At 36.1% G+C, this 27,627-nt stretch overlaps 1 protein-coding gene across 8 annotated transcripts in view; it reads left to right on the top strand.

The window, feature by feature from the left end:
• The window catches only part of KYAT3 (kynurenine aminotransferase 3), an 846,358-nt gene that overhangs the window by 98,473 nt on the left and 720,258 nt on the right, over positions 1-27,627 (top strand). For 4 of the 8 annotated variants that reach the window (XM_044085635.1, XM_044085638.1, XM_044085634.1 and 1 more), the window contains one exon: positions 8,096-8,193. The exons of the other annotated variants lie outside the window; for them this stretch is intronic. In XM_044085635.1, the coding sequence (XP_043941570.1) occupies positions 8,098-8,193 (96 nt within the window). In that variant the 5' untranslated portion in view covers positions 8,096-8,097. The remainder of the gene's footprint in view (positions 1-8,095; positions 8,194-27,627) is intronic. 8 annotated transcript variants of the gene reach the window in all.

Raw genomic sequence — 27,627 nt, 5'->3', positions numbered from 1 at the left:
AGCACAAATAAATCCGATTCAGGTAGTAGGGTATGACAGTTTAATACTTCTCAAAACGCCAACAAGAAAATACCAACAAAATAACGCACATAAACATTGTTGGTGTTTTCTTTTTGGCGTTTTGAGAAATATTAAACTGTCATACCCTACTACCTGAATCGGATTTATTTGTGCTTGGTGACTGTGGTGGTCATTTCGTTTATCTGTTTATTTTTCTACCGCTTGCTCAACGTTGTTTTAATAATCTATAAGAGACATTATCCTTTTAATATTGTCATGTTTGTGTGTCTATGATATATAAATCCAGTTTGATCATTATTTATTGTTTTGGATAGTGGTATTTTCATTCTGTTAGTTAATGTTGTCATAAATATCTTGTAGTTATTATTTAATAATGATATAGGTCTATATGAGGTACAGAGGTTTGGGGATTTGTTTTCCTTTGAGTGGTATGATTAAGGAATATCTCCAAGAATGTGGTATTAAAACTTGTGACTGAATTTCTAATAGTGTTTTATGGAAGAGGGGTAGTATCTTTGAAGGAGAAAGTTTATATATTTTCATAATTATGCCATCTATACCTGGAGCTTTATTATTTTTACCCTCTTTTATTCCATCTGTAATTTCTTTGTAGGATATGAGTTCTTGCAGATCTAGTTTTAATTTTTCTGTTTTCTTTTTATTTTTTTATAATAGAACATTGTTCGTCTAGATTTAATTGATCGATATGTAATTTTCTTTTTGGAAATGTTCCATATAGTGATTTCTATAGGCATCAAGAATGTCACCTAGATCGAGACATTTTCCCCTTTCTTTTCATGGAAGATACTTTTAATGTTATTAGCTTTTGATTGTATTTTGGTTCTTGTGGCTAAATTATATAGATATTTGGGAGAAGAGGGCAAGGTATTAATTTTTAGTTTTTCTAAAGCTAAACTAGTTTTATGTGTTAGAATTTCATTGTATTTATTGTTTAATACTTTCTTTTTCATCTCCAAATGATTTTGATTTTTTCAGCTTTTACTGACAAAAGTTTGGATTGTAGATCTAATAATTTAGAATCCCATTCTCTGATTTTTTTTATACCAAGTTAGAGTTTTACCGTGTATGTAAGCTTTTAATGAGTCCTATAATCATTATTTTATTTATCTCTGTGGTGTAATTAATATCCAAGAAGAACTGTAATTTAGATAATAACCAGGGTTTGAACTCTTTAATTTTAGTTATATATGCTGGAATTCTGGAGTTAAACATTAGTGGTTTGTACCCATTTAGTATCAGTGAATTGTGGTCTGAAAAGGGGCAGGGAGTGATTGAGAAATTAATGATTTTAAAGTGTAAGTCATTGGGCAACAAATATTTGATCTGTTCTAGTTGGGGTACCAAATCTGTGATCTTGATGGGAAAACAAAGATTTATCTTCTTTAAATTTGAAAGTATCTACAAAATGAAATTATTCTATCCACTTGTTTAAAGCTTTTGATACAGCAGATGTACGCAGCAGTCTTTTATTTGTAGTTTCAGAAATATCAAATACACAGTTAAAATCTCCACCTAATATTAAGTTGCCTTTATAATTATTGGAAATGAAATCCAAGTGTTTTTTAACGGTTCCTATTCCAATGTCTGGGAGCCAGTATAGATTGGCTTGGGTCCGTATTCTGTTATTATATTTAACTATTAATAATGCCACAAGGCCTTCTTTATCTTCATACTTATAAATGATTTCTGGGTTAATCACATTTGTTTTCCATAAAATTGTTACCCCCTTTGTCTTTGTCTTATAAGTGGATTGCGCCAATATCATGTATTCCTTAGGATTCCATTTGTGATTGTCATTTGTTTTGAAATTAGTTTCTTGAAGGAAGACAATTTGTGCTTTGTTCAGTTTTAAATATTTTAGTAGATTTGATCTCTTGCTAGGATTGTTTAAGCTATTGGTATTTAAAGACAAAGTCAAATCCATCTTAGGTTATTTAGACTATGTATTTTTTTGTTTTATTGTGACTATTAAATATTTTCCAATGGTAGCTATAAAGTATACGTTTGAGCTTTTAAAGGAAATTGTCAGTTTTATACTTTGAGTGTTTACAATATAGTAATGTTTTGGTTAGGCATACTAAAAATGTTTTTGTTAAACAAATTTAAATTAATAAATATTAACAAAACTAAGATCTGCACTAGCCATGGAATGAAAATAATTCCTAATCTGATGGATAAACCTAAGTCCATCAGATTATCACTCATACCTTGACAATCCAGAACATCGGAGCTCCATAAATTGAATTATCATATAGAGAATATTTGTAATGGGTATAAGCAGTATTTATATTATTTTGAACAGATAAAGTACTATTGTAGATTACACAGAATTATAATACAATATCAATTTCTATTTATTGTATAAGCAATTAATATTTACATGAAAGATAGATGGCAAGCAATTCAATCATAGTAAAGTAGGATGTATCATATATAAAACCTTAGTAAAAGATTATAGCACACAGTTATTTAACATATTCACCCTTATTGATGAAGTCTTTCAAAACTTATTACTTAATATAAATAGATGGTAATAACATTTATACTTAATGTTTATAATACAATGTATTTTACTGGATATATCAGAAGTTATAGTTCATTGTTTGCCAGTATTTAAGTAATCACTTTGTTGCTAACTTATTTAAAGCATCAAGTTTGTTGTATGTGAACACTGATGAAAGTTAATGCATTTTAATTATCAGTGCATCCCTCTTCCCCCCATTTCATACACACAAGGATTTTCATATCTGTCATTTCTTATAAAATGAGTGAAATTACAGGTTAAAAACAAAAAAAATTCACTTATTGTGATTAATAATTACAAATTCCCTTTCCGTATTTATAAATTGCCATTTTATGGCATATACTGAAAGTTTTTAGATTTAAATGGCAACATTCTATTTTGTATAATCAGCAAAGGTTATTATTGTCAGTTTAATACTATTTGTTCAGAATGTGATTGTTACATTCTGTGACATTCCTAGTTCAGACTTCTATTGTTTCCTTTAACAACTTTGTCAGTTTGGTGTCATGTATAAAACATTAGTTACCTTGGTAACAGCTTAAGTGTTATGTATGGTCAAGATGGGTTACAAAACCACAATTCAAGTTAAAGCAGTTATATGACTTGTTATGGGCATTTGCTTATATGAAAAAATCATCATGCTTTCCCTTGATGTTCAATATAATGTATGTCATTTATGATAAGTTGTCAGTAGTGTTATTGTTCACAAGCCCATGTTATTAAAACCTACCTTAAATATCCAAATTCAGCAGACTGCTTCATCTTATATGACGAGTATATATTTTATGTGTAGATTTACTGAAATTATACATTACATAACTATTGTGTGTTTTTTTATTCTTATTATCTTATTAGCTCCTTCCAAGCATGTTTATACAGTTTATAGACTTTAAATCACGAGACCCTTATAGTTTCTTATTTGTTATAAGTATATTTCCATCCTTACATACACACGTCAGCACGGGGAACAACGCCCATCCAGTTTTGCCAGAATACCATTCACTAGTTCATGTCGTGTGTTTCCAGGCTGTTCTTAAAATATCCAAACCAATATTTGTAGTGTTCCATTTTACCAGCCTGTTCCATGCAGTGACCACTCTGCCAGTGAACCGCTCAACACACCTTCTATTCCAACAGATGTTTCCAGGAAGGAAATCTGATGACTCTCTATAACACTTCCTGGCAACCCCAAACACACCTAGGCAGCTACCCCCATATGCCCAACACTTCCAAGCAAGCTCGCCTCCCAGACCACTGCAAAGGGTACTGCACAAGACAAAGTGCTCTTAGTCTTTCACAATAACTCAGACTTCCACTCTTATGTAAGTCCTTAATGTGTTTGGACCAAAATACATTTGAAAATTAAAATTGCGCTTATTATCATTTTTTTTTCTTAATCAAGAATCAACTTAATGAGCTAAACAAAGTCTTGGGAGACCATCAATATGTGTACATGTGGTTTGAAACGGCCCTTTTATTTTTTATATATATATATATATATATATATATATATATATATATATATATATCTATTTTAAACCAAAAACTTTATTACCGAGAATCATAACAGAATAAAATTTGCTTCACAGTACCTCCAAGAATAACTTCGGAAACCACCAATAAGTGCCAACGACTGCCAAAAAAGTTGTAATCCACAGTTTATTATCACAAGGCACGAACACGAACTGATACGACAAGCAGATAAAACAAAACAAACAAAATATAGTAGCGAACTGAGTTAAGCGCTTTCAACCATAGTAACTGGTCTTCATCAGAACTACTACATTTTAATAAATCCGCTACTTATATAAACTTTTTGGCGCTAAAAACGCTCTCTCCATTTAAAGATATACAAACACAATATTGGATGAATAAATAAGTACTAAACTGCTGAGCAACATATGTATATTTATCTATATATTTATGGATGAAAATGCAAAGTTGCCTTGTTTAAAATAGGGAATTTTAAAGGTTAGGCAGATGGTATTTTAAATATTCAAATATTCATATGTTGTGGAAGGATTGATTTTTATTTATTCATCCAATAAGGTGTTTGTATATCTTTAAATGGAGTGAGCGTTTTTGGCGCCAAAAAGTTTATAGAAGTAGTGGATTAATTAAAATGTAGTAGATCTGATGAAGACCAGTTACTATGGTTGAAAGCGCTTAACTCAGTTCGCTACTATATTTTGTTTTGTTTTATCTGCTCGTCATATCAGTTCATGTTCGTGCCTTGTGATGATAAACTGTGGATTACAACTTTTTTGGCAGTCGTTGGCACTTATTGGTGGTTTCCGAAGGTATTACCGAGAATCATCTCTGAGGCTCCTCAGAGCCTTTGAGCATTATCGGCTCTCTGTCTCCATTACCATAGCAATGTGGGAGCGTCTGTTTCCATTAGTGTGTCTGTGTACTGCATACCAGAGGCTCGCGATGCACCTGAAGCAAAGCTTCACTTCATTGCAACTTCAAGCCTAAATTCCCTCCCTTTCAGCGAGGCAGCATCCAGGAAAAGAACAGAGAGCAGATTAAAAAAAAAAAAACCTCCCAACAACCCGCCACAGCAAGAGGTACCACATTCTTTCAGCCTTCCCAACTCTCACTCAGCAGATGTATAAAAAAGCTATTCTCTTCCAAAATATCCCAAATCACAGTTTTATCCACCCCCTTCCCCTGGATCCAGGCTAAAACACCAAATATTTCTTCTTAATACGCAAGCATCAGTAAACCTCAATCACAAGCTGCAACCCACAGCTTTCCGGAGACAAAAATGGCAACATACAACAGCTGCCAGACATAGCTGCATCCACACACACCATGTCAGGCTTAATCAAACAGCACTTGAAGCTATGATACCTGCCATAATTGATATTAACTATGTTTAGACAGAATAATATTGACATTTGTACTAGCTGCCGGACACAGCTGCATCCACACACACCATGTCAGGCTTAATCAAACAGCACTTGAAGCTATGATACCTGCCATAATTGATATTAACTATGTTTAGACAGAACAATAATGACATTTGTACTAGCTGCCAGACACAGCTGCATCCACACACACCATATCAGGATTGATCAAACAGCACTCAAGGCTATTATACCTGTCATAATTGATATTAACTATGTTTAGACAGAGTAATAATGACATTTGTACTAAGAGCTTGCTACTATTATTTAGCCAGGATATACATGACATTTCTAAATCATACTTTAACTGAAGAAGGCATTAGTCTCCATGACATCATTTTTTTTTTCAAAACACACTACTGTTACTGCTATTATATATGATGTTAATTTGTTACAGTTGAGTCTGAACTCTGATGATTGATACCGTGTTGAATTAATTTAAATTATTATAAGTAAAAATCAGTGAAAAATGATCAAGAAAAGTATTCATTGAGTTCAAGTAGGGGAATAGAAACTTCTATGTTTGTAGTATATGTTGTTTGTTTGGCTTATACACAATGTAAATAGTAACCCATTTTGACCTCCCTTTGTTTGTAATGAATTATTGGACACTCTGAGCATTCTGAATAAATCAGTACTGTTTTTCAGTTGTTTAAGAAACCCTCCTTTTTTAAATAAAAGCAGATGACAAGTGATGTACCATATCAGTTGATACTTTGAGAGATGTAGTTGTAAGAGTTATTTTTTAGGACAGCTGTCTTGGAATCAGTTTTTTGTTTCTTCTTTCTAGCATCAGTCCAAGGATTTGCTTCTTTTATTCTTTTAAGAGTAGGGGCCATCCCTTCCATTTCTTCTGGAATAGACACTATGTTGTTGTTTTTGATGACTATATTAGCTTCTTCTAAGTCATTAAAGGTTCTCATCTCATTGGCAAAAAGTATTTTTATCTTGGCTGGAAAGGCCAGATGTGTTTTAATGTTGTTTGTCTCAACAGTTTTATTATTGACCAGACTTTTTTCCTTTGTTCTAGTATTCTGGAAGAATAATCATTGTCAAACCTTATCAGGATTTGATTGTATTTTAAGAGTGATTTTCTCCAAGCAGATTTTAATAATAGTTCTTTGTCCAGAAATGAAAGAAATGTTATAACTGTGGATCTAGGTGGAGTATTTGTTGAGTTAGAAGCAGGTTTCCTCGGTGCTCTATGCCCCATTTCAATTCCAAATGAAAGTCCCTCTTTCAAGTCTAAATATTCAGGAATCCAGGTTGTTAAGAATGAAGTAATGTATTCACCTTCAGTGTTTTCAGGCAGACCAAAGATCCTTATGTTGTTTCTCCTTTCCCTGTTTTCTAAGTCTGTTTAAACAGAAATTCTTTTTGGAATTCTTCCTCTTTGAGTCTCCCTTCAATGTCATTTAGAGAAGTCTCTACATTTGTTATTTTTGTGTGGTGTTGCTGTAATAGTTCCTTAAGAGTATCAGTCTGTTTTTGAGAACTTAATTTGAGGTTTTCTAAGTCAGTTTTAAAGCCATCCATCTTCAAAGATAGTTCCTGTAAGGTAGATGTCATCAATTGCAGTTCTTTTTTCAAAGCAGCATCTGGGTGAGAATTACTTGACTTATTCATATTCAGTGACTCAGTACATCTCCAAGTTACTTGACAAGAAACATTTTGTATATCTCCACCAAAATTGATATTTATGTAGTTTGGTAGTTTATGTATAGATTTCCGATGTTTTAAACTTGAAAATAATACAATTTTCCTATATTATTATACTGGTTTTTGGACCTCTCGAAATTCACTGTTCTCAGTTGGCCATCTAGGCTCCGCCCTCAATCAAATCTTAATGTCCTTAGCTTCTGCACTCATTATACTGTTCATAAATTCTGTACTCCGAGTGTAACAGTGCTGATAATTATGTCTGTAGCTTCTGCACTCATATTTTGATATGTCTGTAGCTTCTTCACTCATATTTCTATCTTCCTGGATTATACCATTAATATTCTGAAATGCTGGATATTTGACCTGACTTCTTCACTCATTCCCGGGTGTCTGTATCAAACTTCTGAGGACTGCACTACAGTGACTTTCTGCATGTCAGTCCAAATGAACTAACTTTACCAACTGTGTCTGAAGTATCTCCTAATAGTACCAAATCTCTGTAAATTTTTACATGCCTCTTTAACCTTGATTCTCAAGCCTTGTACCATACAAACAAAATGTGTTTGTACTCAATATACTGCACATTCTGTTCTGTTCTTATCAGTATTCTTGACAGAAGGTTATTTTCACCAACTAAAAGTCCATTCAATGAAACTGTATGAAAACTGTGAAAGCCTGCCTTAATATGGCTACATTTTTAGACTTTTACAAAGAGAATACTGTATTTTTGTCTAAAAAATACATTTGAATGAAACCTTATCTTAAAGTGTGCATTTGAAATTGTTTGGAAATGTTGAGGGGAGGATTTCTTTTTTTTTTTTAGTTTAGTTTAGTTCAATTCATATGTTTGACCACAGCTGCTATAGTGACCTTTATGTTTATTCATGCAATTGATATACTGACATCATTTTCTGATGCAAAAACCCTTTAACAAACTTTATTAAACATTGTGCAGGTATGCTTTTTACCCGTTGGGCGTGGAGTTCTCTGAGAGTCACTAAACAGTTAAGGATATTTTCTACTTCAAGGGCATTAACATTTAATTCTCATAAGGTAAGGTGATGTATAGTGCCTTGTTAATTTTTTGTTATTGTCTGTTTGTCTTGACTTTTTCTGCAGTGGAAGTTAATAGTAATGATTTCAGTATCAGCAGTAGATTGTTTTTGTATTGCAGTTAGAAGGTGGGTGGCATTGTATCTTAACATGTATGGGGGGGGGGTACATTAGTACATGACTTGGCCTGGATTTCCAGTTTACAGAAATCGGGTTTAATTTTAGTAGAATCCTGTTAGCCAATATGTTGACTCAGTGTGCCAAGATTATTGCATTATTAATGCACTCTGCGTTTGAAATTACTGGAGCATGCACTGTGTGTGTTCTATGTGTTAGAAAACTTTGGGGAAGGTTGGTAGTCACTGGAGGACGTATCTTTTACTATTTTTTATTGGGATATAGTGAGAGTACATTAAAAAAGTGAAGAAAAAGTATGCTAAAATGAGATAATGGCGGTAACAGGAAATTTTGGATGAAAAGATTACAGAAAATTGAAAGGTTTTGAAAAAAGGTGTTCTTTAAAGGTGCATTAAACATTTTGGAGAAAAGCCAGGGCCGTGGTGTAGAGAAATAAAGCCCTTACTATGGTGTAGGCAAACTGAGTTCAACTAGTGACTCGACAGTTTACTGCATTGGTAGGGGAGGATGGACATTTCCATTCTGGGGAGGAGACAGGGAGGAGGAGACTGTACATACCCACAGTCCCTCAGAGGAAGGGTAGCATTGCAGTGGCTGTCCTAGGGTGGATATTGGCTCAGCAAGCCACTGTCTGATGGTAGCCTATCTTAACAAGTACATGAGAGTGCACACTCAGGGATGCTGACATTGCTGGGATGCTTATGAGAACACAAGCTCCTTGAAGACTGCCTGAGTTATGGCCTTTCTGAATGGCACTTGTCCTAGCAGTGCTGAGGACCCCCCCCCCAGGGAACAAATGGGCTCAAGTATGTTAGTGGAAGTTTAATGGTTAGCAAGCAAATGAGAGAGAAAAACATGTGGGGAAAAAAAAAGAAAAATGTTTGGAAGAAAGATATGTTTTGATAGCCGCCATTATCTGAAAAAAACAGGAAGTTTGATTTTTAATAATGTACCTGTTATGTCTGACATAAGTCTGAGGCTCTACTTATTTGACTTGCTAATGGGCTAGTGCACTTTGTAGACCCAGCTTAGAAAATAACATCATAACATTTAATTTTTGGAGATACACGCAGCACCTTATTAATGCATGCTAAACCAGTCCTACACCATACCTTAAAAAAAGCTTTTCTGTAATAATACCACTACACATGTTAGCTCAGAAAAAATACACACATTCATAAACATTAAATCTATACCCTTGTTTAACCCTAAATCTATCTGTAACTTGCAAGGATTTCCACAACACTCTAACCCTAACCTACAAGGATTACCAAAGCACTAAATGTATTCCCTTACCTAGCCCTTTACCTAATCCCAACACGCAAGCACTCTCACTACACCAAATCTGTTTCCTTAATTAGCCCTTCTTCTAGCCCTGACCCACAAACACTCACACACACACCCTTCTAACCCTTAATGGTAAAACTTTTAGTATACCCCAAAGTTTTGGAATTAAAGGTAAAACCCCATATTTACCTGCCACAGTACATCTTACTCTATTTAACAACTACAACGTTTGGTTAAAATAGCAGTCAGTAATACCTACATTAAACAACATTTCCATTCATTGAAAACTTTTGTGAAAAGAGACCTTTTGAAATATGTGAGACTTGTACATATATATATTTTATATATATATATATATATATATATATATATATATATATATATATATATATATACACACACACACACATACAATATAGATAGATATATAAATTCAGATCATTAAAAGTCCAACCCAAAGCCCCATTCCAAACACAAAATAATGAACAAGCAGATTGGAAACACAGCACCCAATGAGACAGATCTGCATGCTTATTAAAACAAACACAAGATGAGTTTTTTTTAATATAATTATGCTGTTCAAACACAAGTATTTATCAGATGAAGTCCATGTGTTATTAGGGAAAAATCACTCATCTTGTGTTTGTTTTAATAAATGTGTGCATTTATCCTCTTGGGTGCCATGCCACTAATCTGTTTGTTCATATATGTATGTGTGGGTATAAATGTGTGTGTGTGTGTGTATGTATGTGTGTATATATATATAAAAAATATATGTATGTATGTATGTATAGGAATGCCCTTCTGAAGCTCGAAATCCCATATGATGAAAACTGATTTCTGCAAGACAAAAATAACAAAATGTTGTTTTCCCAAATGGCGAATGTTTCCCAGGGTAAGTAAACACTTGCCCAACATGCCCTTTTCTCCACTATAGTGTGATCCCAGAGTTGGTATATATAGTTAGGGGTGTGTGGGGTGCATAGCCCCCCACCTAGGTGGGTTTCATTTACTGTAGTGTGTTTTTTTTGTTGTTTAATTTTGGGCAACTGTTTACTTACCCTGGGAAAAATTCACCTTTCGGGAATTCATGATTTCAAGATTTTCTTCTCGTGAAAATCAGTTTTGATTATATGGGATTTCGAAGTTTAGAAGCAGATCTAAATATATATATATATAGAGAGAGAGAGAGAGAAAGAATAGGTATTTTCTGTATATTCAGAGTAGATGTGTGAAATACATGAGATGTTTTATAGTGTAGTTTTAGGGAAATGATTCTACAGATAAGGTCATCAGAGACAAACTTTCCCATAGGGAAGTTTTTTTTTCCTTTCCTGAAAGGCATTTTAGGGCAAAGGGGTTAATGCCCAATGACTAGGTTGCAAAATAACTTGTGTAGCTGGCCACTGAGACGGCACTGTATTTCTTCAGAAATTCATACACTGACTTCATTTTGAATTTGATTGCTTAACTATTCAATTGTAAATCTGTGTGCTTGTAAACTCTCGTATTCCTCTAATTGAGAGAAAACAACACCATCACTTTTTTGTTTTCCTTGCTCTTTGTGATTTTTTTCTGTCTGATGCTATGTGCATTTGGTGTGCTCTTAACAAATTCCATCCTATACAAATGTTTATTTTTGAGATAGTTTTATGCTGCCTTACTAGTGAGATGTATCTGAGCCATCAGAGTAGGGTGTTTCATTACTGCGTATGTCTCCCTTAAAATAATTACTCCAGAGCATTTTTTTTAGTTTTATCAAATGTTATGTAGATTGAGGTGCTGTTGGGTTTGAGAATATATTCTGGAACAACTGACAAAGCCAAAAGTCCCCAAACATGTTATTTGTTCTTGCTTTACAAAACATTACAGATCTATCACCATATCCATCATATTCTATTTACCCGACTTATTGTAGTTGGGATGAATGGATTTTTTTCTGGCTTTGTAAGAAAATAACATATCCATGGAAGTATAGCAAGTACAAGATGTGCAAAAATATTTATTTTATTATATTCCATTTTTCTAAAAAATACAATGCATTTCACAATTCATATTCACATTAGTTTGATAAGAAAGAATGGCTTTTATATCTTTGATGATCCTCAACAAAAAAATTGAATACTTTTACATGTGAAATGCAGCATTTTACAGAGAGTGGTGTGCTGAGTAAAATTAACATTTGTTGCAATGTCTGTTATCTTATTCTGTTTTATTCACCTTTGTTAAACATGAACATTTGATTTTCTTGTTTTTCGTTGTCAAACTGACAATGGACAAAAAAATCTCTCATTTATTTTGCAGTTGTTTGGGCTGAATAACATGGTGTTTACATTACAAATGTTTCTGCTTTAGTTCTTTAATGTTATTTAATTATATTGGTTACTACTGCTGCAGTAAATTAGAATGTGGTGACTACTAACTACAGATGTTTAAATAAACTGCCAGCAGTATAGCCGTGAAAATGACCGATACTGCTGATGGAGTGGAAATATATTTTCAGTCAGTAGTGGTAGAAGTGGTGATAAAACAGCTTGAACGGTCTCATGTGTTTTGTTTTTTTTAGCCGTTTTGGCCACCCTGCCCTTTGACTTTCAGACCCTCTGTCAGTCTACTACCCCATTTGTTTCTCAACACCAGGGAAAACATGCTGTTCTGTTAACTTTTTAAGTGAATTAGAGCAATATTTAGAAACCTGTTCCCAATTTTGATCCTTTGCCCCCGCATTATTTTTGCATTTGCCCAGAATTCCTAATCAAAAATGTTGACAGCGCTGTCACATAAACAGCAGCATAACTGCTGCATCGGCTTTCAAAGCAAGTAAAACACTTCAAGCATCAGCATTTTCTCTCTCTGTCTTTTATTTATTTATGTATAAATGGTAGTACGTGGAGCAGATAAAGCTCCATGCACTACAAAGACATTTGGCTGGATCTCACTTATAACCCTTAATAAATGTTCTTAACATGAGGACGCCAATATACACCTATCAAGCTTTGCTTTCAATTTGAATTTTTTGGCATCCTTACCTCAAATGCATAATATAGAGGATTATGAGTGGGTCAGCAATCATAACCGGCTTATTAACATGGATGCCAAGAAATTCGCTCGAAAAGTGAATCTTGACATCCATGTTGAGAACACATAATAAAAGTTTATGATCGAAGACCTGAGCTTTATCTGCCCCATGTATTACTAGTTGCATAAAAAAATACTCTCTTGCCAGCTTTCTAAGCCATCAAGCACTTAGTGAGTGTTGTCAAAGTCCATGTAAGAGATTCTGTCATGTTAGAAAAGTCAGTGACACATTACCAGCACAAACAGGCACAAACAAATCTGTTTTTTTTTTATTCTGCTGCTATCATTTACTTATCATTCCTGGCAGGTTTAACTGCCTAGTGTGATACCAGATCTTAACAAGTGAAGTGGAGGTGCTTAGCATTTGTTAAGATTGGGCTATAGAAGTGTTTATCTGATATGTCTTTCTGGAAATCAGTGTGTAATCACTGCACCGCATGCACTATAAATGGTTTATGATTGGGGAGACCTGATCATAATCCTTTATATAATGCAAGTTTTGCAAAGGTACTTACTTACTTATGTAACTTTTTTGTAGAATTTGCTTTATAATTGTCGAAAATGTCACTGTTAATTATAAATGAAGCTAATACCGTTTTGTTCATATTGTAACAATATATCAACCAACCATTTTTACAAGCCCCCCCCCAAAAAAAAAATAAGACAAATCCATTCTGTAAGTGCATTAAGGTACATGAGGGTATTAGTTGGTAATGCGATACTTGCATACCTAGGTGCAGGAAAGCATTTGTCCTTGAGCCTCTTTCCTTACCTTGCATGTATGTGTTGTAATTATCAGAGAACAGTCAGTGCCACATTATGCCATAATGTCTCCGTTAAGCTAATAAACTGAACTCCCTGCACTATTTTCTGACATTTATGTAATCCAGACTTTGCGTTTTTCCTTTGCAAGAGGGAACATTACTCCCACATTATACAATAATACCAACCATACATCTTAGCACAAGAAATCTAGACAAGACCAAAAATAGGGACAGTTTTTAAATACTGCACTAATAAACTTAGAAAGTTGCTAGAATAAATGGTTTTCTGTTAAGTTGTATTTTCTAAAGGATATGAAGTCTAAAATTCAAATGTCTTTCATTTAGTGAATTCAATCTGCACCGATGAGGTAGAAATTGATAAATTTTATGAGAAACAGACCAAAAAAAGAGGGAAGATCTAGACAGTCTTTGAAAATCTGGACAGTTAAGAGGTATGTTTTCTGCATTAAATCATTCTGGTTTAGAAGTGTTTTTATTCTATGTCTTCAGATGGAACCAAGTTAATTGTCTTCAATTACAATAAACCCAGAACATGTCTGACTCCACTTTCTATCCTTTCCACAAATGGAACCAAAATAGATCCCACCAGCCAAGCCTAACCTCTAGGTGTCTACTCTCCACCCTCCTCTATGGCTCCCAAGTATTTACAAACATTCGTAAATCTGACCTAATTAATCTAGAATCATGCTACAACAAAATCGCCAAGTTTGCCACAGGCCACCCTTACAGAAGCCACCACTGCTCTGTACTCTCCCAACTTAAATAGTTAGAACTACCAAACCTTCTAACACACACTCTAAACTCCAACTGTCCATAGCCCACAATATAATTCACAAACCTAACAACTGCCCGGCACTCACCAATCTAGTCCAACCCAACAGCAATCCTAGAACTCTAAGATCCTCAACTAAACTATTGTTAAAAATTACCCAAGCCCACAACACACAGGGCACTGTCCTTTTTTCCCATAAAATTGCCAAACCGTGGAACACTCTTCCTCAACCTATGGCTAAAAACTCAGGCATTCATCAGTTTAAAAACCTCCTTAAGGAACATCTAGCAAAACACTGGCTCTGCACCTGCCATACTCCCGGTTAAGCTACCTACTACTACCTTACATTACCCTAAACTAGCTCATTCTCACAGCTATAACTGTTAACTGTTGAAGGCTATCTTGATTCTACACTCCGTTTCAGTTAGCAATGTATACACATTTACTGCTTTGTCTTTAACTGTTATGTAGACTGCATTTCTCTATCTTGCAATTACTGTATCACACTGTTCTCACTATTAACTCATGTGGCCAGTTTTAACACTAACCGTGCCATTTTTTGTTAAATTTGTTAATTTATTTGTTAGTTATTTGCTAATTATTCCAGCACAAAAACGGGTAAGCGCTTTCGCATTGGAGCTTCATCAGACCTTTACAAACAGTAGACCTAACCTATCTTTTATACAAAACCATCTCATCTAATAAATCAATTAAATAATCAATGCTTAAAGTCACAGTAGAGAGATACAGAGTAATAAAGAACAAAGTTAAAAATAAGGACGTTACACAATACATCCTTACAATCTACATTCTAAAAATCACTTTAAACCAAAACACATTCACAAACTGTAAACTCGACAAAAAAACTGAAAATAAAAACCATCAAAGACTTCATTTACGAAGTCTTCTTTTCTTCAAAACTGGCTTAATGGAAGCCCTTTCATTAAGGCCACTGCCTCGATCTGCTCGTAAGAGAACAATCCACCTTGTTTCCTTATACTCAGTATAAGCAATAATATCCCCTTCTCTGATGCAATTATTGTTGTATAACAATTTCTTTACTGACTTGCTTTGTACATTGTTGATTAATACATGTTCAGTTTGATTGCTTAATACTGTCTATTTGTATGTATGGAGCTTTTCTCCCTGGGTCTCCGTTGAAAATGGGCCTCATGCCCAGTTGGACATTACCCGGTAAACAAACAAACAAAATAAATAACTCTTGCAGTACAGTGAGGCATTATCAGTGGCATAGCAGTTTGCAAAATTAATGGGATTGCTGCATTTATCTTTTTAATAATATTTAAATGTACATTTGCAATTATAATGTAGTAATCATAAACAGGTAGTGGTTAGTTTTACGGTGCTTATCAGTTTCTAGAGTATGAGTAATTTTTTCAGGGAATTTTTAAGTCAGGGAGGGAAAATGAAAACCGGTCTCCTTAATATGTATTTAGGAATTTCAGAGCTTGTACTTCACTTCCAGAAAGGATTTTTGCATCAGTCAAAACTGTTGTGTGAACTGTGAAATCTGAGGAGTCTGATTGGATGATTAAAGTGACCAGTGTTGAAAAAAATATAGAAACCTAAGGTTATCCCACAGAGCATGATGCCCATCATTTTACAGTCATGCTAGAGACCCACATGAAGAGTAGGTAACTGATTTAAGTATGTTTATTGGATGTACATAGTGCAATTATTTTAGATTGTTTCGCACTTGAACTCACTACAGCATCATGTAAATCTTTATAATTATAATCTTTATAAATAACCATGTATACTTTGCAAAAAGGGCTAGAAACCCCATAATCCTTATAAACAAAAAAAGACTGTTCTTGGGAAATTATAAAGTTTAAGAGAAACCGGTGCAGTATATAACATCCATCTGCTGCAAGGATAAACTTGGGAAGTTATAAAGTTTAAGAGAAACTGGTGCAGTATATAACATGCATCTGCTGCAAGTATAAAGAACACCTATTGCTGGTGTATGCCTTGTAGAAGTAGGCAGTGTGTGGTGGTTTATTTTTTTAGAGGTTCAGTACAAAGGTTATAGTTTTATCTACTACATTTGTTGAATGATCGGGTTTAATTGCTTTAGTCAAGTCTTTACCCCCAGCTAATGTTTGGTTAATATAGTGACATAAAAACATAAAGTGTGTCAAACCCAAGATGGCTTCCTAAAATAAGAGAATATAAGTCTCATATTGAAGGATGCTAATGTAAGTATATTTTTAAATAAAATACAACATAAAGAATAATAATTTTGATAGTTGTCCTTTTGCAGATTCTTAAACATGCTGCTGAATGATTTTGCTTGCATATATTGCTTTTATTGTTACATTAATACATATGTTTAGAGGTAATTTGTTGGCCTTACTTTTGAAAACTCGTAAGATCCACACGATTTACAGTTTCAGTGCATTTTTTTCTGTATAACGGCATCAGCCATGCTTGTGATGAATAAGCATTTCGGTTGTTCAAGAATTCTACTAGTTAGACTGTACGAGTATGCCGATTGTCAAGTATAATATACAGTAGGACCCGAGTTGCATTGTAAAATGTATACACCAGTTGAACAATATCAATCTGTGATCCTGCAGTTAACCAGGAATTTTCCATACAAATTAAATTGCTATGTGAAGTAAAGTACAACTTATTTTTTACCATTCATAGTTTAACAGAGGAAGACAAGGAGAAAAGTTAATATAACTACTTCATGCCTTACCAAACTTCAAGGGCTTTTTTAACACTTTTATTGAATTATCACTTGTGACATAGGCAAATTTACATTCATTCAAAAGTAATCAAACTGTATTAACAATACGAAAATATTATACTTCACATATATTGCTATATATCCTGTAACCTAAGCAACATTACATAAATTATTCAATTCCTGTCCCCTTTTTTAAACAAGAAACATTTTTGTTAAACCATCATGTACAACATAAGTAATCCTACATTTATATAAATAAAAACAAGCCACACTGACACAATCCTAGTTGCAAGCATTTTACATCACAAACCATACTGATACACTCCCAGTTGCAAACATTATACGTCACTTATCTACCCAATCCTTTTCAAATATTACATAGTTCATAAGGCCTGCCTTTTTTAAAACCTCATTCCTCCACTGTATATATATTGTTCCCACAATTCCGATTTTTTTTCTATGTAGTTTGCTCCTACCCTTTTCTAACAATCTCAGTTCAAGTTGTTTTATCTCTGTTACTGTATTCTACTTCTAATGTAGTTGGTGTAGATTTTGCTATCCATTTTCTAGTAATTGCTTTTTGGCAGCCACCATAATTAGACACAGCAAAGCCTTACTGTTAGAAAAATATGTATTATACCATGACCCCCCAAAACGTGCACGCTGATTGGCCAGCATGCACATTGTAAATCGAGTTATACTAATGGAAAAAGGTCCGGTCGCCCGGACTTTTTTCCATTAGTATAACTCTACTTTTAAAACACTGTCTCGCTATGTTAAATGGGTTTAACATAGCGAGACAGCTTTAAAATAAGCAACGGAGATCTCCGTTGCTTATTTTAAAACTGTCTCGCTATGCTAAACCCATTTAACATAGCGAGACAGATTTAAAAAAAAAAAGCAACGGAGAAAGCAAGATCTCCGTTGCTTTTTCTGTTCGCTATGTTAAATGGGTTTAACATAGCGAGACAGTTTTAAAATAAGCAACGGACATCTCTGTTGCTTATTTTAAAACTGTCTCGCTATGTTAAACCCATTTAACATAGCACAACAGTAAAAAAGCAACGGAGATCTTGCTTTCTCCGTTGCTTTTGCTCAACTCTGATGTACTGCGCAGGCGCGCAGTACATCAGAACTGCCGCGGATGCCAGACATCTGCGGAAGGGCAGTAAACAGGCATTATACTATGCCATTATTTAAGAAAAGTAATAGTTTCTTTTCTTAAATAATGTCATATATAATAGCAATAACGCCTGGGTGTGGATAATGCTATTTACCACGGTTGGCTTTGTTTGGTCCCTTGGGCTTTGCCCTCGGGACCAAACCACGCCAACCGTGGGTAAATCCAGCATTACCCACACCCAGGCATGGGTTATTGCTATATTAATGCATATGTTTAGTGCTTATTAGAAGCTAAAAGGGTTAACACATTTCATTCTATTTTATGTACAGCTTAATTCTGTATGAAATTACAAGATGCTTTTCAAACTGCAGTATGCTTTCTGAAACTGCAAGATGCTCTCTGACCTAGTATTTGCTAGCACAGCAAAATTCATGTTTATGCCTTTTGGAAATTTACTGAGAAGCAGGTGATTATCTGCTAGGTCAGGAAAATAATGAATAGAACAATACTGTTTTCTATAATGTTACTGAACTTGAACAATCAGCTCTGTTCGTGTTATGAGAACATGCATAGCTGCAGAAAAGACAGATATAGTTAAACAAAGACTGCTTGAAGAAATGAACTATAATCTGTACTTGCTTTGTGCTTGAATTACCCATAGTACCTTGAATGGTAACATTGCATAGTGAGAAGTTGTATCTGACCGGTGGTCATCAAGACCACGTTGTTTTTCTAAGGAAGTTTTTTTTTTGTAAACTTGATATGCCAGCAGAAAATCATGGACAAACAGCTGCTATGAAGTAATATTGAAAGAACTTGTGATTTATTACGTCGGCTTAGTAGGCAATGTCTTGTAAGAAATGTATAAGAATAGCTTCACTTCCTGATTCTAGTTAGACAAACTCTGTATTAGCTTTTTTTGTCTCCTTGCTGCAAGATTAAAGTGCCTTAACTTGAACCTGCCATGTGTTTATCTTTTTGAAGTTGTTTTACCTTTGACAGATTGGTCCTTTGGACCGGAAACTCTCACTTCGCCTCAGGTCAGATGGGCCAGGTGGCATGAAACCATACGGGGAAGAGACCACATCGGTTCTTCTGCTCTGAAAGACCTCCGACTGAATTGTCGTTCAAAAGAGGCCAGCCACTTTTCTGATCTGCAACTGGAGGACGAGTTAACGGTTTTCCATTGAACCTGGTGATCAAGCACAAAGGCTCAGGTAAGGTGAGATTTACCTTTTTTCTGTTTTAGATCAGGGACTTGATTTGAATCATCTGTCAGGAGATTTGTTTTATACAAGTCAGGGACAGGAAGATTGCAGTCTTGTCATAGATCAGGGAAGCAGAATAGGTAAGACAGTTATTCTAGATAAACTGTGAAAAAGAAAAATCGTGGTACCACGTGAAAATAAGAAGGGTTACGTAACATTCTAACAGTCGGAACAATATGGGTAATAAGTGCACAAAAAGTTCCCAAGATCCACTGTTAACTGAAGATGCAAAATATATGCAAGTACAGCGTGCCGACAATGTTAGGTACTATACAAAATGGGTTAATAAATATGAATTTGATGGCAAATTAGAAAAATCCTCGCTTATTAAACTTGTCAAACAGCTTAAAACCGATGCAAAAGGTCAGGTAAAAAAGCAGTGTCAATTAGGCATTCCTCAGGCACACAGGTGGCTTGAGGAAGCAAACCGTAGGGAACAAAAAAGTAATAATTCAAAAACTGTTTTTAGATAAAGAAGACAATAATTTGGTAATAGCATCAGCCCCTCCGCCCCCCGCACCAGAATATGAAGCGAGTGGACAAGCTGGTCCACCTCCACTATTACCAGCTGTCTCCACGAAGCCAAGACCGTATGTCAGAGATCCCATCGAGACTAGGTTTCGAACACCTAACTTAAGAGGGGATACTGAGTTATATCAAATAAACAAAAATTCATGAGCTATGAGTGAAGAAGAGATATGTCCGCTCATAGAAGTACCAAATCCTCAAGCAGGACAGGAAGGGCAGGACCCGACTCTCCTAGTATATAGACAGTGGACACCGGAAGACATCCAGAAAGCCACAGAAGGAATTCCCCATCCAAAAGTTAATTTTAGAAAATTCTTAGAAGACTTGCAGGGCATGAGGTTAAGCTATCATTTAAATGGAGAAGAAGTAGAAAAAGTAGTTAGACAAATCATAGGTCCAGATTGGCATATGATCAGTGGCAACTGGAATCCCCGTGACGCAGAACACAAGCCACTCCCACATATCAACGCGGAACTTGATAACTGAGTGAAAGGTCTAACAGACCGAATCTCTGAAAAGTGGAAGCCAAGGGCAGACTGGACTTGCATTAATCAATGCATCCAACAAGAAGGTGAAACTGTTGACAGATATTATGCTAGATTATTAGAAAGTTTTAATAACCATTGTGGAATGCAGGTACCTGAAGACCAAACACATGATTCCCCATATGAGCAGCAGCTAAAGAATGCATTTTTGAAAGGCAGTATTTTGCCTATAAGCAGCTTTATTACAAAACACATGGTAGACTACCGTACAAGTAGATTACAGTCACTACTTGAATATGCTAGATATGCCGAAAGGCATCTTAACAGTAAAAAGAAAAAGAAAGCCCAAGTATTTTCTGTAGAAGATGGAGCAGAAGTTTATGTAGTACAGTCCGGAAAAAAGGACAAAAAAAATGCCCAGGGAAACAAACAATCTGATAAACGATCAGAGGAGTTTGAAGAGAGAAAGAAAAGGGGTGAATGTTTTAAGTGCGAAAAAAAGGGACATTTAGCAAGAGATTGCATTCAAAACAAGAAGGTAGCCATGGAAGATAAGGAGGGTGAGGACTGACTATATGATAGTCAAGAATCACTGGAAGGGAGTAACAGAGAAAAGACAAAACCAAATGTGATAGAGGGAGTAGAGAATGTGATAGAAGAAATAGAGGAAGTGCAAGAAATCGCAGATGGTGAAGAAAGTGAAATTTTAGACTTAGCATTATTGAGCCTAGAGCTCTATTTTAGCAGACACAAAACCGGAAGTTACACTTCTGGTAGAGGGGAGGGAAGTTAAATTCCTGTGTGACTCAGGGGCTTCACGGACTCTGATACATCCTTCCAAACTACCAGAAAATTCAGAATCACTTGATTACATATTAGTGAAAGCAGCTAATGGACAGCTGTATCGGGAGCCACTCTCCCATAACATAGCAATAACTGACCCTGTTTCAGGGATGACACAGAAAAGCAAAATTGTTGTTTCTGCAAAATGCCCAGTAAACCTTTTGGGCAGAGATCTTATGCAGATATTTGGCATAGCAGTAGTTCCTACTATGCAGGGTATGGAAGCACAGCGACAGATGGATACTTTTGTGGTGCGACCGGAGGGCGAAACATTTTATTGGTACAGCCAGGACTTGGTCACGACTGGTCCAGGGGCAGTAACCGAAGAACTGATGAACGTAGCCATCAGTACGTCCCTCTCCCTTGACACTGATAAACAGTATTTGTTGCACTGTACTCTGTATTATTGTAGCACACCAGGACCTGATAAGGAATATGAGCAAGAACTGTTCAAAAACCATGCAAGCAGATTAGTATTACGTAATCTGTACTGGGACACAGAAGGGAACAGTGTAGTTAGCTGTTCACTGCCCCAGGAATTCTTTGCACTCTATAAATCTAATCTATTACCACATGTTAGTTTAACTAAGGACAAGAATGTGAAATGGGCAGACCTAGGAGAAAAAGCCACAAAGTGGGAAAAACAGACAGAGTTAAAATTGTCAGAACGGGAGTACAGAAGCAGAAGTTAAATTGGATAACACAGACACACCCAGCTGTACACTTGCAGTCTAGCGAGGACAGCTGATTAGCACTCTTACTAGAAGAGGAAGAAAAAACTCTGGTCAACAGGGAAATCAGATGTAGGACTAATGCGTACAGCAGGACCAGTTATTATCACGCCAAAGTCAGCATTTAGACCACAAAAGAAACAGTATCCCTTAAGGAAAGATGCAGAAGTAGGAATCAAACCTATAATAGCAGCTTTACTTAAGGAAGGAGTACTGGTAGAATCTCCTGATTCACCATGTAACACACCCTTATTTCCTGTCAGGAAAGCAAATGGAGAATGGCGTATGGTCCAGGATTTAAAAGCTGTAAATGACGCAGTAATACCTAGAGCACCTACGGTGCCAGATCCACACACCTTATTGAATGATTTGAACGCTCAACAGAAGTATTTTTCTGTGGTAGATATTAGCAATGTGTTCTTTTCGATACCGATACACCCTGACAGCCAACATTGGTTTGCATTCACATTTCAGGGGAAAAGGTATACATACACGCGACTACCACAGGGGTATTATGAAAGCCCAACAATATTCGCACAAGAGATGGCAAGCAACTTGGTGGGATTTAGCCCACCAAGAGGCAGTCAGATTTTAGTTTATGTAGACGGCATCCTGCTGGCAGCCCCCACTCAGCGAGAATGCAGAGAAGATACCATAGCATTACTATAACAAAAACAAGTTGCAGCTTTGGAGAAAGCAGGTTAAATACCTGGGATATGTACTATCCAAAGAAGGCAGAACATTAGAAGAAGATAGGAAAATAGCAATTTTACAAGCACCCAAACCGACTACCAAGAAGGAAATGATGTCCTTCCTGCGTATAACTTTCTGTCGGAGTTGGATTCCAAACTATGCCTTGGAATCTGCTCCACTGACCAACTTGATATACAAGAAGCCTATGGCAGCACAAGATTTATTGCAATGGACACCAGAAGCAGAATCAGCTTTCTGCAAACTAAAACAATTGATAGCATCCTCATTAGTTTTAGGATTACCAAACTATCATAAACGTTTTTTCCAAACTGTAGATTGTAAGCAAGGTTATATGACATCAGTGTTAACACAGCAACATGGGGATAAGCAACGCCCCATAGCTTACTATTCATCACAGCTGGACCCAGTGACACGATCCCTGACCCACTGTGTACAAGCAGTAGCTGTAGCTGCAATGGCAGTACAGGCTTCGGCCTCAGTAGTGTTGTTCCACCCTCTCGCATTGAGAGTGCCTCATGCAGTCGCATTTATTTTACTGCAAGAAAAAGTAGCATATCTTTCTCCTGCTAGACATCTTTCCTTTATGACTATACTCTTGAGCCAACCTCATATGACAATTGAATGATGTACATCTTTAAATCCGTCTACCTTGCTCCTGACCCCTGCGGATGGCACACCACACAGCTGCCTGCAGGAGATTGAGCAAAAGACATTGCCTAGAAAAGATCTAACGGATGTTCCCTTGGATGATGCCGAGGTGACATATTACATGGACGGCTCATGCAGAAGGGGTCCTACAGGGCAGAACCTAGTGGGGGTATGCACTAGTTTCTGATACTGAGATTTTAGAAGCAAAGTCTTTACCACACAACTTATCTGCACAAGCAGCAAAATTGATTGCCATGACAAGGGCATGTACCTTGGCAAAGGGTAAATGTGTGAACATTTTTACTGACAGCCAGTACGCTTTTTCTACTGTACATGTTTTTGCACAACAGTGGAAGAATAGAGGAATGATAACATCTACTGGTAAACCGATTAATCATGCGCAGTTTATTTTAGATTTGTTAGAATCTATTCAGTTACCTCAGAAAGTAGCTATTTGTAAATGTGTAGCTCATACCAAGCAACAGGATAGGATTTCAAAAGGTAATGCGAGAGCTGATACGGCTGCAAAGCAGGCAGCTTCAGCTTCAGAAGTGTTTCTTTTGAGTGAGGAATTACAACCTTCTGAGATTTTAGATTTAGAAATGTTGAAAACCCTGCAGACACTTACTACGAAAGTAGAAAAACAGAAATGGATAAAGCGAGGAGCAATTCTTGAGAAAGGGCTGTACATCTCCAATGAAGGAAAACCGATCTTGCAGTCTAATTTGTTTAAATATGCAGCTTTGTTGAGCCATGGGCAGTGCCATGTCTCAACAGGGGGGATGGTACAGTTAGTGAACCGAGTGTTCACAGCATATGGGTTTACAAACTACACAAAAAATTTTTGTGCAGCATGCCATGTTTGTAACGAGCATCATGCACAAGGGGCATTAAAGCCTAAGCAAGGGAGTTTCCCAACACCACCGTACCCGTTCCATACTATCTGTATGGATTTCATAGAACTGAGTAAATGCGAAAATAAGAAGTATTGTCTTATTATAGATATGTCTTCCTAATGGGTGGAAGCTTTTCCAACCAAAAATCCAGATGCAGCTACTGTTGCAAAAGTCCTTGTTAAAGAAATTATTCCTAGATTTGGCATACCAGAAAAGATCTACATTGACAATGCCACACACTTTGTAAATCAAACTATACAACAGTTGAGCCGATATTTCGGAATTTCCTTAAAGAACCATTGTGCATACCACCCACAATACGCAGGACTAGTAGAGAGGCATAATGGGGTTTTGAAAAACAAACTTAGGAAATTAATTAGTGAGACACAAAAGAACTGGGTGCACTGCCTGCCTCTGGCACTGTTGAGCATGAGAACTGTTCCGAATGCAAAGGGGTTAACTCCTTTTAAAAAATTATTTGGGAGGGCATACTATATACCTCAATGGAAACCTCTCATGCCTGCAGACCAGGAGGCTGACAGTTCATTCGCAGAATACATGAGATGACTTTAAAGTAATAAACAACTTTTGCAGTTAAATTCTGTTTCAGATAAAGAACAAACCAGACCATCGGAAGCAGCAGTAGTCCCAGGCACGTGGGTCTGGGTGGAAGTCATCAAGAGGAAGAATATGACATCACTGAAGTGGGAAGGGCCGTACCAAGTGCTACTGTCAACACCCACTCCAGTCAAGATCACAGAGCGAGCATCCTGGATTCATCTGACACACTGTAAATTGGTTAAAAACTTTGAACTGGACAAAAAACTTGTTACTGTTACACAAGAACAAAATGACCGGATATGGAGCAAATAGAAATACAGAACAACCTCAAAAGAATTGCATGATCATTCTGTTGACTATACTGATAACATTAATCTTTTTGCTGTGGCCTTTCCTTTTTCCAGCCACATGAGCTGAACTGAATAAATGAGATGCATTACTCATAGACTGGCATCCGAACTTTAACACTTACCAAGCAATTAAATATGTGTATGCTGAAACTTTTAATGTTTCGAATTGCTGGATTTGCACAGCTATACCAACAGCATACGGGGGATTGTTGATGACTGCTGTCCCCCTAGGGGTCAATGAGACCTGGGAAAATTTGATTTTTGATACTACGGCTGTGAAATCACAAGACAAAATAGCATTGTACCTGCCTGTTGCACAAAAGGGAATTGTATGTTTTTACAAAAATGATACTGTTCAGGTGGGTTGGAGCAATTGTAATGTGACTGTTCCTTACAAATGTTATATCAAAGCTAGTAATGCAGGTTATATTTGTGATTCAAACTATGACTCATACTTTGAATCAATGCACAAAACGGTTGATGAAGTACAACGTAATCCTGGTCTTTTTAAACAACTATCTATCATTGATAAGAAAATGTTTCATGCAGGGCAAGTATATATTAATACTAAAGTAGAGAATTGTTATTTTGTGTGTGGGGAAAAGGCATACAAATGGTTATCTGAGAATTGGTCCGGCAGTTGTTTTTTGGGTTTCCTGGTTCCGGCCATACGACACACTGCAGTTTTGCCTCAGGGAAGAATTCAAAATGTCAGAGAGGTCACCAAGAAACCTGGAAATCCAATCAAGAGACCTGAGAATCCAATGGGACAAATTGAAGCAGGCTGGAGAAACCATAACTCCATGAAAAAACAAAGATAAACTGACACACATGGACTTGAGTGACACTATTATATCATGAGCAGGTATAGCCCCTGCATATGGCGCAGTGAAATCGATTTGGGAGCTGAGAAAACTGTCCAAACTTCTCGAAGTAAAGAGCATTGCAACTTTTTCTGCTCTTGAATTAGTAACTGATTAACTGAATGCTATGAGAACTGTGGTGCTTCAAAACCACATGGCTCTTGACTTTACCCTAGCGGCGAAAGGTGGTACGTGCGCTTTAATAAAAGAGTAGTGCTGTTCGTATATTCCTGACAACCAGCATGAGATAAATGACCATCTTGAGGTGATTCAGCAAGTGTCGGTCATGACCAAACCAGGCCCAAACCCACTGACGTATTTTTTCCAGAATTTGTTTGGGGGGTGGGGTAGCATCCTAATGAACATCCTGATTGCCATTTGTGTGGGATTACTCCTGTTAAGAGTGTGTGTTTGTTGTGGTATTCCCTGCATGAAAAGATTAATCAAAGATTTTATAGACTTGTTAGTTTCTGAAACTTTGTATCAAAGTACTGAAATTGAAGAACTGTTGAAAAATGAAACACTTTCATAAGTCTAAACTGAATGACTCTCTCAACTACAAATTCTGAACAGAAAGAGGTTAGGAGATGAAGCAAACTGTTTATGCTTTTGAAAATGGAATAAAAAGTATTAACGGGGGAAGTGTTAGAAAAATATGTATTAATGTTTATGTTTAGTGCTTATTAGAAGCTAAAAGGGTTAACACATTTCATTCTATTTTATGTACAGCTTAATTCTGTATGAAATTACAAGATGCTTTTCAAACTGCAGTATGCTTTCTGAAACTGCAAGATGCTCTCTGACCTAGTATTTGCTAGCACAGCAAAATTCATGTTTATGCCTTTTGGAAATTTACTGAGAAGCAGGTGATTATTTGCTAGGTCAGGAAAATAATGAATAGAACAATACTGTTTTCTATAATGTTACTGAACTTGAACAATCAGCTGTGTTCGTGTTATGAGAACATGCACAGCTGCAGAAAAGACAGACACAGTTAAACAAGACTGCTTGAAGAAATGAACTATAATCTGTACTTGCTTTGTGCTCAAATTAGCCATAGTACCTTGAATGGTAACATTGCATAGTGAGAAGTTGTATCTGACCGGTGGTCATCAAGGCCACATTGTTTTTCTTAGAAAGTTTTTTTTGTAAACTTGATATGCCAGCAGAAAATCACGGACAAACAGCTGCTATGAAATAATATTGAAAGAACTTGTGATTTATTACGTCAGCTTAGTAAGCAATGTCTTGTAAGAAATGTATAAGAATAGCTTCACTTCCTGGTTCTAGTTAGACAAACTCTGTATTAGCACGTTTTTGTCTCCTTGCTGCAAGATTAAAGTGCCTTAACCTGAACCTGCCGTGTGTTGATCTTTCTGAAGTTGTTTTTCCTTTGACACTTACCATGTATAGGCAATTCCGATTCAGTTTCACAGCTTAGAAAAATCCTCTCATCACACCAATCTGACCACCCAGTATCTCCAACAGGGCATCCCACAGGGAATCATTAAAGTCTGCCAACTCACCCCACTTACGGAAAATATGTTCCCAGTTACCACTTTTTTTTCCCGTCACAACTCCAACATTTGTTGTGTACCTGAGGAAAACTTCTCTGGAGTCTACTTGGGGTATAAAATATCTATGTAAA

This window comes from Protopterus annectens, chromosome 10.part0 (genome assembly GCF_019279795.1).
Source record: "Protopterus annectens isolate FY-2018-M chromosome 10.part0, PAN1.0, whole genome shotgun sequence".
In the NCBI taxonomy this organism is placed as follows: Eukaryota; Metazoa; Chordata; order Ceratodontiformes; family Protopteridae; genus Protopterus; species Protopterus annectens.
This window is presented reverse-complemented; position numbering and strand designations above follow the sequence as displayed.